Genomic DNA, 12,597 nt, shown 5'->3' on the forward strand with positions numbered 1-12,597 from the left:
TGTCTCTACCCAAGTTCTCATGCAGACTGGATGAGTGGACAAGCCTCTCTTATCCTGAAATCCTACAGGTCTGACAGATGCAAGCTGTACCTCCACTGATTCCTGTGCTAGGCATGCTTTCCTCTTTTCTAGCACAGCTTTTCTCACCTCACGAAGACGTTGCAACTTTTGCTTTATTTCCTCATCAAGCAAAGCCTCTTTTTCATTTCCCCCCCTAACTGAATGCTTGTGCCTTACCCAATCCTTATCATACACAAATTCTCGTCTTAAGGAGGGGATATTTTCAAAGCTTATGGTCCTTACCATTCCCTTGGTAGGGGACAAAGCTGTCAATACTTTCTCGGTCTCCTGTCTTTTATCAAATGGAGAACCAATACATCTCAGGTCAACCGTAAGCCTATCTCTTCTTCTCTGCATCATATGTTCATGGGTACGCTCTGACTTTCTTAGAAATTCTAGGTATTTGGCATTTTGTTCCTCACCATGTGCTACTAGCAATGATGCCGTAGACTCAGCAGAGCCCTCACTGTTAATAGCAAAAATCTTATAGCTCCCTGAGTCCCTTTCCTGAACTTCTTTAACCTCTAAACTAGAGCTGTGCATATCTATGCAGCTCTCAGTCTTCATTATTCGTCGGAGACTTTGGGGGATTTGCCTGTTGTTATGAAACCACGTTATTTGAGGTAAAGGGTAGGCACTTAATTTGCACTGGAAAACGGCTGGCTCTCCCACCAAAACAGACTTATACTTCAACTTCTGTGTGAAAGAAGGTTTTAGTTTCTCAGACCAGGAATGCATAGCTGAAATTCTACTTGCACACTTCTGACTGGACAGAGATCCTTGGCCCAGAAGATCTTCAGGACTGACAGAAGCATCTTGTTTGCCTTCTGGGTTTTCTGAATATTCTTGCTCTTCACCGAAGAATAGTTCTGCAAGAGAATATCATTACATTACAATGTACTCTGCTCTTTCTGTAACATATTTTGATTAAAAAATGAAAAGAAATGATATAGCTATAAATGAAATTAAATAATGGTCATGCTACAGATTCATCACAAATCCATAAAAAAAAATTCACTCACCATATTTGTTCGAATAAACGCAACGCCTTGCTCTGTTTTAAAGATTCTGACACGAAAATCGTTCGTTGTCGGTTCTTTCTTCCAACTGTGGAAATTTCTTCATCAACAAGCAAAAATGAATCTCAAAATGACATGTTCTTGTGAGTGCATGTTTTACTGCCTGAAAAGCTTTTACTTTTTATTTTTTGGGGGGTATCTTTTGTTTGCAAAGGGGTAGGGTGGGGGAATCTTACCTGACTTGCAGACAGTAGAATAAACGCCCTTTCTGATCCCTTTTATTGTGGGTTAAAATGGTCAAACAATTGAAAAGATGGTTTCCAAAGATATGAAAAAAATGTAAACCATAAGTAATTTGCTAAAATGAAATGAGAAGGCGTTTATTCGAACTAATACAGCTGCTCACTTCAGAATGTTATGCAAAAAAGAAAGAAAGAAAAAGAAAGCAAGCAACATGGACCAACTATGCTATCTGCAAGCCAGTGTAAGAAATTTATTATGGAGAATTAATCTCATGTTCATGAAATGGGAGGGCACAATAGAAACAGGTCACTCTCCAATCTTGCATAAAACCACTTCTTAAACATATGCCACCCCAGGTTTTTTGATCAACTAAGTAATGTTATAGTACTAATGTATTTTAAAAACATTTTCAGAAGTTTGGTCTAATTTTAAGTGTCCCATGCATTAGAAGTAGGTATATGAAAGAAAAGCTTTTGCAACCAGCTGCACAGCATGTAGTGAAAGGAAAGATGGCAAATCTGTAAAATGAAAGTTTTAAATTGTCTTTAAAACTTGTACTGTTTTGTAATGCATGTTATCCTTAGCATATTTTAAAAAACAAAACAAAACATGCAGCATATTCAGATATGCTTCAGAATATGTTTTGCTTTCTTCATCATACAGGTAAGCTTCTCAAAGTGGTTACTGTTTCTTTATGCTAAACCTTTGCTTCAGTGTAACACTCCTTCATGACTGTACCTTTAACTTCCATCTCAATCTGCTCCTCTATCTTCTCCTGAAGAACTTTTTCCAGGGCTGTAATAATAAAAAAAAAATAGAGTGTTAATTAATGGATGAAACATGAAGTATTGTGGGAGAACAAAGCTTTCGTTTATGATGCATTGATAGAAAAATTCACGCAAACATACATACACATACATGCCAGGAAATGCTTGATAGGTCTAAAAGAAAAAGTGGAAGGATGCTAGAGTATTGTCTATTTTTTTCCACAGCATTTTAAAAGGGCTTCTTTTTTTTCTCATTTTTTGGGGTGGGGTAATTCAACATGCCTTTAACATGCCTTTAACACTGTGAGGAAAATATTCAGCCATCCACAGTCGTTTATCACGTACTGAGGATCAAACAGGTTTCAATGCAATGGTGGTATGCAGAAAGAAGTTGTATATGGAAGGAACATGCAGTTGCCAACCTGTCACTCTCAGATGTGTGCTGCACTCGGCTTGTCCCGCAGAATTAATTATTCTGCACTTGTATATACCCCTCTGATTCTCATTAACTTTCAGTAATTTTAAACTGCACAGAGGACCATCATGCCTTATAAAACACAGTGCAGATTCCTCAACTATTAGCTGGTTATACAGCCAGATGACACAAGGTGTAGGTACACCCTTGATTACACAGAAAAGCGAGACATCATCTCCTTCTTTTACAAAGGTTTCTGGGGCCAGAGTTTCAAGGAAGACTGGTATGGTGGCACCAGTTTCTACGACGTCTTTACAGGGCACAACATCAGGGTAGTGGTCTCTGATCCTTTGTTTCTCGCTGTTCTGTATCTTTCCAGCTGAAGATGCTGAGATGCTTGACACTTCCGTGGAAGAAGTCTCTTGTTTGTATTCATAGGCTGTTTTAATCTGAGGCTCTTTGACTGTTTTTATGCTTTTAATATCTGATTCAAGGGTAATTTTTGTTACTGTTCTGGCTTGTGCTTCTTTAGCTAGGTAAGAATAAAGTTAGGATAAGATTAGATGTTTTGCAGCAATCAAAATCTATATTTACAAAAAAAAAGTATAAAAAGCCATTAGTGTGGTAAAAAGAATGTTCAGCATGTTAGTGCAAAAACGATAGAATATTAAGGTTTTTACTTTTCTGGTCTGCATTTAAGGGCTCTATTCACGCCAGGTTGCAATTAGATCCATAAGATTTGTGCCATTGACACTAGAGGAATTAGACTGGTTGATTTTTACAAATACAGCTTCTGTTTTAGTCAAGATTTCTTCATTGTTGTCTAGAAAGGCAGCTGCAGATGCAAAGGTTTGGTGTGGAAAAGTCAAGAAATCCACCAGTTTGTAAAAAGCAAAGTAAATGGGACAAAACCAGAAATTCCTTGGCACTGGTTTGCTTTCAAGTTGATGTTCCTGCTCTTCTAATAGTGCAGCTGTTTCCATGCCATGAGTAATGGGAATAGAACCAAAAGCATTCTCAGTCTTCAGAAGAAGAACAAATCCGTGTTCAAGGGCAAGGAGGAAGTACCAGAGCTGAAGAACCCCCCCCCCCCTTTTAAGACAGTTAGGGTACAATCCTATGGTCCCTGGAAGCATCCCAGGGACCATAGGATTTTTCATGGCTCCTGAAGCCATAGTCATGGCTGTAACTTTGAGAAGGGCATTCCAAGATCCCATCCATCCATCTCCCAGGATATGAAAATTCCTATGGCCTCTCCAGCCCCAGCCATGCTCCCAGCAGTGCAGCTCCTCTAGATGGGCTCAGAAGTTATTCTTGAGGGAAAAGGCAAAAAAAAAAGAGGATGGACAGACAAAAATAATCTCTGTCACTCCTCCTGTCCTGTCAGCAGCAGCCCAGCAGGACACTGGATACATGGAAGCCTCTGAGATCGGAGGCTTCCTTCTAACAGGTAGAAACCCCATAGGGTTAATGTACGTAAAGGGAGTGAAGATCCAACAAAATTAGGCATGGCACAATTTGTAGCATCCACCATCTGATGTGGAATAGAATGGAAAGGAAGGCCAACTGGCACATTTGCTTACTTTTACAAATAACAAATTGGTGTGGTCAATAAAAAGTGAAACAATATGTGAAATTCTGATTATAGAAAAAAATCTGTATAGGCATTAACACAAAAAGTGTCTGTTTTCTAGAGCAAGCTGTATATTATCACATACTTCAGAGAATAACTGTGTTAATTACAGTCAGTATCTGCTTAAGGCATCTTGACAAACTTGGTGCCCTCTGGATTTTTCAACTACAACTCCAGCATTTCTGACCATTGGCCCTGCAGGCTGGGAATGTTGGGAAATGAACTCCAAAACATCTGGAGAGTATCAGGTTGGGGAAGGCTGGCTTAAAGTGGAGTAGCCTAGACTGAAGGTGCTGCTGGGTTTTTTTGTTTTGTTTTGTTTAAAGCTTTTCCAAAAATGACAGCTAACAAATCAGAATTAACTGTAAAAAAAGGGTAAAATCCAACTTAAGTGCTACTTAGAGTAGACTCATTGAAATGAATGGAACTTAAGTTGCTCACAACTAACTTATGTCCCATTCATTTCAATAGGTCTACCCTAAGTAGCACTTATGTTGGATTTTGCCCAATATTTCCTGTTCTTCCCTTTGAAAAACAGGACAGTTTCAAATCAATTCAATATTTCACTGCAAACTGACTAATTCTTACTTTTGGAAATGAACCCAACAGCTCTGTAACTTGCTGAGAACAGTGAGAAGGGGCATAAAACCCACCTTAGGCAAGTTACACAGATTACCTGTACACATGAGTAATTGATGAATAGAGCCCTAAATGTAGGCGGGTCATGGGTAGGTGGGGCTGAAAATTATTACTTTAAATTGATTACTAGCACTGAAGCCATAGGTGGTGATGATGAGAATGAAATGAGATAAGTCATACAACGTTAACAATCAGAATAACCACCTTCTATGGTTAGTATAGCAGCTGTTGTTACTTCTCCGTGGTCATTACGAATAGTACAGCTGTACAATCCTTGATCTAAAAGCTGGACATTAAGAATGGTGAGGAAAAGAACACTTCCATTTTGGGACAGCCTTATTCGTTCAGACTCTTGTATTGTTCCTCCTTCATGGGACCACAAAATGACAGAAAAGTTCTCACTTTCCAAAGCACACATAAACTGAGCAGTATCGCCACATCTCACAGTGAGATCGTGAAGCTTCAGAAGAATCTTTGGTGGAGTCTCTCTCAGGAGTTGAATTGAGGTCGTAGACACCATGGTACTTTCTGAATTCTGTGTAATGGCTGTAGTATGAAGAGTTTCTGCTTCTTTCCCAACTCCAGCTTTCACAGTGGAAGTTCCAGAAATACGTTCAAAGGCCTGCACAGCCATTTCCTGTGATGGCTCTTGCACGGATTTAATTTCTTTTACATAAACTTTGGTTTCCTTCTTTGCAAAAGGGGAAGCAATATGCACTTCTGATTTTGCCTGGACAGACTCTCTTACATCTTTCCCAGAACTTTGCCTATCTAAGGCTTGCACTGTGTAATCAAGTAACAAAACATTTGATTAATACCTAATGCACTTCAATGGGACCTAGTTAAAAACAAAACTATATGTTATAGATGATGAGAATGAAATACGTCATCTTCCTTTGAAAGCCTAGCATGCCAGGTGCATTCATTAAGGGCACCCTCAATAGTCAGCATAATACATAAAGAAAATCCAGCCACAATGATGGATGAAAAATGAAGTGTGCTCATGATGGTAATGTGTGGTAGATATTTGTCTCTTCTTTTCTCTGCGATTGTCCGTGGCAGTTGAAGGTATTTGTGATACCCCGACAGAACGTTTGTTGTTATGTCCTGTCCCTTAGTTCCCATTTAAAACCGAGTAGAGCAAACCTCAGAGAATGCTATGAACTGCCAACAACTGACTGTGTGGAAGTGTGCATTTGTTTAGTCTATAACATCTGGACTATCTAAGCTATAGAACTAGGATGCAAGTTCTACATGGTAGGACACTTGAAAATACAAGAAACAAGAGTGGTTTACTGGGTTACTGCTAGGACTATCCACATTAGTGATGGTACTGCTAATTCTAAAGAAAAATGTGAAATGAGGAAAAGAAGGTGATTAGTCACAGTGTAGAAAGTGTGTCTTATGCAACAAACTGAATCCCTAAGAACAAAAATGGGGCTTTACCTTCAGCAGTCACTGTAAGTGTAGCTGTGCAAGTTGCATCTCCAGCACTATTTCTTGCTTTGCAAGAGTACTGCCCGGCATGTTCTGAGAAAGCATCTACTATTATCAATATGGCTGTGCCTGTAGACTCATCAAAATGGAAAACTATGTCTTTGGTTGGCAACATTAGCTGTTGCTTATGAAACCAGAGGATTTCTGGTTTTGGCATGGCAGAAACCCTGGCTTGAAATCTGACTGTTTCCCCGCTGCATACGCTACAGCTTGAAATGGGATGGATAAAGATGGGCCTTTGGCCAACGGGTTCCTTCTTAATGGAAACAGACGAAGAAACATGCCTTTCGGTATATGAGGTAACTTCTTCAAACTTAAACCCTGAAAAGAAGCATGCCAACTTTTAATTTCTTTCCCTGTACACCAGTCAACCTTCTCTTGCAGTCCTGCATGTCTTCCTTTCTTTTAAACTGGCATTTCTACACTCTTTCTTTCCCTAGTGACAATGTTTAAGTTCTGATGCAAGCAGAATAGAAAATAAAACATTTAGATACACCTTTTCAAGCTCATGCCTCAAATCAGAATAATTGTTTCCTTTCACAAATATTGAAATTTGAATTGGCATCATGTGAGTGAATTCAATTCCTAGGGTCTGAGATATGCTACAGATATTTCAAATAATTGTAGATACATCAGCCTGAGAAACAGCCCCCAAAATTAATTGTACAGCTAGTCTTGGACTCTTCTTTGTGTTTTAAAATGTATTGGGGTGTTAATGTATGCATTTGCGGGCATTCCTTGCTACTTTCATTGTATGACGCTCTCCTCTTTCATACGTAAGCACAATTTCAACAATATTAACAATGCCTAACTATTTTATGGGTTTAAGACATTAGGGGTGCAATCTATGCATGTTTAGAAAGAAAAAAAAAGTACTATAACTCCCAACATTCCCCATACAGCATGACAATGCTGGGAGTTGTAGGACTTCTTTCCTGTCTAAACATGCATAGGTTTGTGCCCCCTGAGACATCTTGGCTGGGATCCAAAGAGCTACTGTAGACATTCCCAGTGGCTTGGGCATTGCAATTTGGAACATTTGAATTTCATTCTCTGAATAGCAGTTCTCCGTGCTATATTTGGGATTCTCCAAAGAGGAATTTGCTCTTTGCAGGTTCTTATGTGAGATGACATGATCCACACCTCTCAGAGTAACAAGTGGATCAGGTCTTCGCTGCATTTCACACTTCTCTGAATGTTGCATTGCAGTTCTTGGCAGTTTAAATGCATCAAAATATGCATTTAGATACATATTTGAGACAAAATACATATTTAGATTAATACTTTGAGAGAGAAAATATACATTTAAATATGTATTCAAATAGGTATGTAAATATGTAAATACGTATTTGAGATTTTTTTAAAATATGCAGATTAATGTGACAATGGAGCAGAATTATGGGTGAACACATGTGAAAGTGGAGACAGACTGAAGACAGACAGATTCGCTTATCATGCCAAATCACAAACTGCTTTTTAAATTTTCCCCAGGCCAGACCTAGATAGGCACAGCTGCAACCAAAACCAGTCCTACCTCTTCTCCTCTTCTCTCCTCTGTAACATATATGGATGCAAAACTCTTGAAGTGACATCACTTTGTAGTGAATATCCCCACTTTGTAATGAGTTTTATAGTGAGTTTTGAAAGATGTTCAGAAGAGAAGGAGCCTCTGGGCTGCTGCCTGTTAGCAAATGCCAGCTCCTGCTGTACTGTACCATCCAGTAGAGGCTGGTGGCTCCAATGTCAGTGGGGCCGTGAAGCCGCTCTGGATTTCAGTCAAAGTGCTAACGGAGTTATCTAAAGTGCTGAACCTATTTTCAGGATAGAGTTCAGCACCTTGGATGACTCCTTTAGAATTCTGACTGCTTCTGACTGAAACCCTCACAGCCCCACTGACATCAGAGCCACCAGCCTCCACTAGTACCATCCATATATATTTCTGGCCTCAGTATCGAAGCGGCATGCCACAGCAACGAGGTGGTTGGATGGGTAGGGGGGTAGTGGTGCAGTTGGCGAAAGATCAGACCAAATCCCCACCTGGCATATTAAGCTGGTTGCATGGTTCTTTGGATCCTGGTCTTTTCCTCCATTCAATCAAAAGGTCTTTGGCATTAAAAATAAATAAATGGTGGGAATTTGTTTATGTTAGAGAGGATTTTTTCTCTGTCTTGTTGGTGCATGCTAAATGCTTATTGGAAACAGAATGGAAAGGTGAAAGGTATGGAACACCGGACGGATGTGAAATGATGTTGTGCAGAATTTATACTGTGGAGATTAAGAAGACATTGTGAACATCAGACAATGGGATTGATTATTTGAGTTAAAAGACGCTGATGTGACGGACAATTACATGTAGGTTTAAGAAATAATATTAATGATAAAACACATGCAAAACTGAAGAGTTTCTGTTTAGACAGCCCACTGTACCTTCCAGCTTCAGTGTAGCTGTACTTGACACCTGGCCTACAGAATTGCTGGCAACAAAGGTGTAAATGCCTTCATCTTCTGGATAAGCTTCTGCAATCTCCAGTCGGAAGGTGTCTTCAAACTGAGTCATCCTAAAGAAGCGGGATGGCTTGATTTCTTTGTCTTTGCTATACCAAGCTACTTTGAGGTCTGCTCAAATAAAAATAAACAAAATGAAAAAAATAAGTATGCATTTAAATTGTATAGTATCACGCTCGGTGGGCAAATTGTTGAAACAATTGGGACCTTGGTAATGTTTCTGAGGTTGGAATCAACTAAAGTGATATTTGACATGACAACCCCATATTGAGTACTTCCCCCTTTCCTGTAACATTTAGTCAGACTAATCCGTGCTCCATCACTCCTGCCAGCAGCGGTCACATGCATAGTCCCAAGAAGCAAGGAAATGATGCAGATAAATCTGGTTAAAATGTTACAGAGGGAGGCATGTATCGCTTTGCCCTCTGTGTTGACAGTGAGCGTGAACCAAAGACTGTGTTGCCTGTCTTTCTTCCATTATATCCAAAATTTCAGTGAGCATGAAAAATGAACAACTCTAGGGTTTATGGTGTTGTCATATAGGATGCCTCCACTGTGGAGACTGGTAGCTTTGGATATTAGGGAGTAGCAGAGGAGAACAAGGGCTGGTTCTAACAAGACACAGAGATGATCTGTGATCCAAATCTAAAAGAGAGCTCCATGCAAAGAGGAGCTTCCCCACTCTGTTACTTCATATGTGCAATACAACTGGAGTTTATTCATTGCACATACTTACCAATAGGCAGGCAAAGGGAAAGGGGTGCAGTTTGGAAGCTCACAGTGGCATGGACTGTTCCTGATTCTTTTACTATGGTTAACCTATCAGGGACATTCAGGGAACAATTCTATCTCCCCTAAACAGTGTCTGGGGGACATAGGATTTTTCAGTTTCCTGGCTCCATGCTTCCTGCCCCTCCCCCTTGTAGCTGGCATGGAGAGAACCACACCAGCTGCTTCTCCACACTCATAAAATGGAGCACGGAGATGGGGAGAAGGGGGCGCTGCTGGGGGAGGGGAGAGGAAGGGACCGGGGCAGCAGTCCTAGGATCTTTCCTATGGCTGCCCCAGTCTCCTTCCCTCCTCCTCCCTGAAGGCTCTGCTAGATGGACAAAATTGCCCATCTAGCTAAAATGCAGAGAGGCAGGCACAAGGTGCCTCCTCCTTTGCATTGGATACTCGTATGCCTCTGAGTTTGGGGGCTTCCGAATCCCCAGAGCGCAACTGATAGGATTATGCCCTAAGTTACACTAGCCCATAGCTTTGTAGGATTGCAAAGGGTTGTGCAAAGGGTTTCGGTGTAGGAATTTACGTTGCAGATGTCTCGATCTTAATTATTGTGAATTGTCCAGAGAGCTTTGGCTATGGGGCAGTATATAAAAATGTAATTAAAAAGTAGACCCATATAATTTGAGATTATCCATATTTTTCTTGATTTGAATTGATATCCACATTTTCTAAAATGTGTATTGTACTGTGGTATTCAGATAAGGTGTAAAAACATCATAATACACTTTAAAAAGTTAAATGTACCAAATAAAGGACAATGGAAGACATGTAAAATATATATCTTGCCATCCTGTAACATAGCATTTAGCTAATATAGTGATACTTTCCTGCTGCATCTGAGGATATGCAAATACATTCATGGACAATACACAAAGAGTGGGAGTGCCAAAGAACAACTCCACATTGTATGTTCAGAAAAAGATATTTCAGGCCTTCAACATGCACATCAAAATGGTAAATATACCCATGTGAGCATACGTACAAACATTATTGTGACATCCTTTGCATAGTTGTAATGAATATGCCAATGTTTTCAGTGTAAACTCCTACATGATTTAAAAAAACCCCCAAAAGATCAGATTTTTTTCTGTAGTTATTAAAATTAGGGGAATGAGAGGTCTATGCATGTTGTAGGGTTGGGGGAGGGGGGGAAACGGGCTCTATTGAGCCCTGTCTATTGAGCAGATGGACTGTAGACAAATAATTTTAAAAGTCACATTTTTAGGAATACATTTCACTATTCATTCCAAGCCACTATTCATTGAATTTATATAATTTAAAAATGGAATATCTATACCCAATCCAGATTTTTTTTTAAAAATGCAGGAGGGAAATACTGTGTGGGTTTCATTAAGGTCACCACTCTTCAGGGAATTAAAAAGACTAATGAGTGCTTTTATATAAAAGATGAACATTTACAGTAATACTGAAAGTTTTAAAATTATGGCATGGCACTTTATTCTTTCCTATTGTAATTAATTCTCTGTTTTCCTGTTATAATTAAACAGGACCTTCATTTTCTGGACTCCAATTATTTGAATGTCTGGATCAACCAAATTTACTGTATGTATACATATAACTCTTTTGATAATGTACAGGAGTAATGTAAATACTTTTAACAATAATATGGCCAAAGCAGGGGTGGGCAATTAATAGCCTACCAGATGCTGTTGGATGGCAATTGTCACTCAGTTGCAATAAAGGAAAATTTAATTACATATAACTTTTGAAGACAATGCTGTGTCAGCAGGTGACACCAGAGGCTTTGTTCATTTTACATGCTCATTTAACACAGCGCTCACACCCTCATTATATGCAGTTCTCTAAAGCTCTGATATGTCACTGCACTGACATATTTTCAAATGTCAAAAATCAAGAAAGCATGGCAAAATGCCTTTTTGAATTCAACAGGGAAGAAGGATTGAGCCTGTGATTCTTACAATGTTTAGCATTGCAGAAAGAAGCCTTTAATGATGGGACTTCTTAGCCAGCGGTAGCGTGGTGAAGGTTATTTTATTACTGGCTAATACTGTTTTAGTTGGTCAACACTCTGTGTGTGTGTGTGTGTGTGTGTGTGTGTGTGAAATCCGCTCTGGGTTTCAGCCAGAACCAGCCAGAACTCTAAAGGAGCTATCCAAGGTGCTTTGCACCTTGGATAGCTCCTTTAGAGTTCTGACTGAAACCCGGAGCAGATTCATTGTCCCACTGACATTGGAGCCACCAGTCTTCACTGTACGCACGCGCGCGCGCGCACACACACACACACACACACAACTGAATCTACACTGGCTTCTGTACCTGGACCTTTTTTGTCATCTGATGTGTATCAGTTGATCAAGAAGCACAACTCTTTATGCAATTTTGTTAAACTAACCTGTCCCTGTAACTCTGCACTGAAAGTAAGTAGGCTGTCCCTCAGAAGTAAGAGCATCACGCAGTGGTGTGATAATAGTAGGTGGGTAAACAGGCACTTCTACATCAGGAGAAATAACTTCTGGGACTAAAGAAAAAGACCAAAAAGTGATTATTAGCCTCCATGGAAGAGCACACATAACAAAATAATGACAACACCATTTTCAAAAACGCTTGAGAGGGCTGGGAGAGCTTGCCTTCCACCGAAAGGGATGCTGAAGAGATGGCAACGCCATAGTCATTCTTTGCTTCTATTGTGTAGATGGCAGCATCTTCAGGGAAAGTCTCAATCAGCAACAGAGTGTATACTTGGGCGTCATGAAGGAACTTGACCTTAAAGCCTGGAGAAAGAGGCTGTTCATCTTTGTACCATGAGACCTTTGGCTGAGGTCTGCCTGACACTACAGCACAGAAACGGGCTGGTTTCCCAGACTCCACGGTGACTGGCTGAAGCTCCTTTACGATTTGGGGTGGCTCTGGAGCTGTACATGAAAACACGAAATAATCTAAACATTTTCTATTCCATTTCTCCCTTGCTCTGCTAAACATATTTGTTATCAGTTGGTTAAGGACCTATAGCCAATTAGGCATGGGGGCAAGGAAATTGGATTTGGATGTGAA

At 39.9% G+C, this 12,597-nt stretch overlaps 1 protein-coding gene across 1 annotated transcript in view; it reads right to left on the bottom strand.

Moving 5' to 3' along the window:
* Positions 1-12,597, bottom strand: part of TTN (titin) — a 310,226-nt gene that overhangs the window by 236,566 nt on the left and 61,063 nt on the right. Inside the window, exons 40-44 of the mRNA XM_084814765.1 lie at positions 12,174-12,458; positions 11,939-12,064; positions 8,701-8,889; positions 6,223-6,594; positions 2,061-2,117 (exon numbers count right to left, since the gene is read on the bottom strand). Coding sequence (XP_084670891.1) covers positions 2,061-2,117; positions 6,223-6,594; positions 8,701-8,889; positions 11,939-12,064; positions 12,174-12,458 — 1,029 coding nt within the window. The remainder of the gene's footprint in view (positions 1-2,060; positions 2,118-6,222; positions 6,595-8,700; positions 8,890-11,938; positions 12,065-12,173; positions 12,459-12,597) is intronic.

Source organism: Heloderma suspectum, chromosome 1 (assembly GCF_057233095.1).
Source record: "Heloderma suspectum isolate Gila_16-S chromosome 1, 16-S_ref, whole genome shotgun sequence".
NCBI classification, from domain to species: domain Eukaryota; kingdom Metazoa; phylum Chordata; class Lepidosauria; order Squamata; family Helodermatidae; genus Heloderma; species Heloderma suspectum.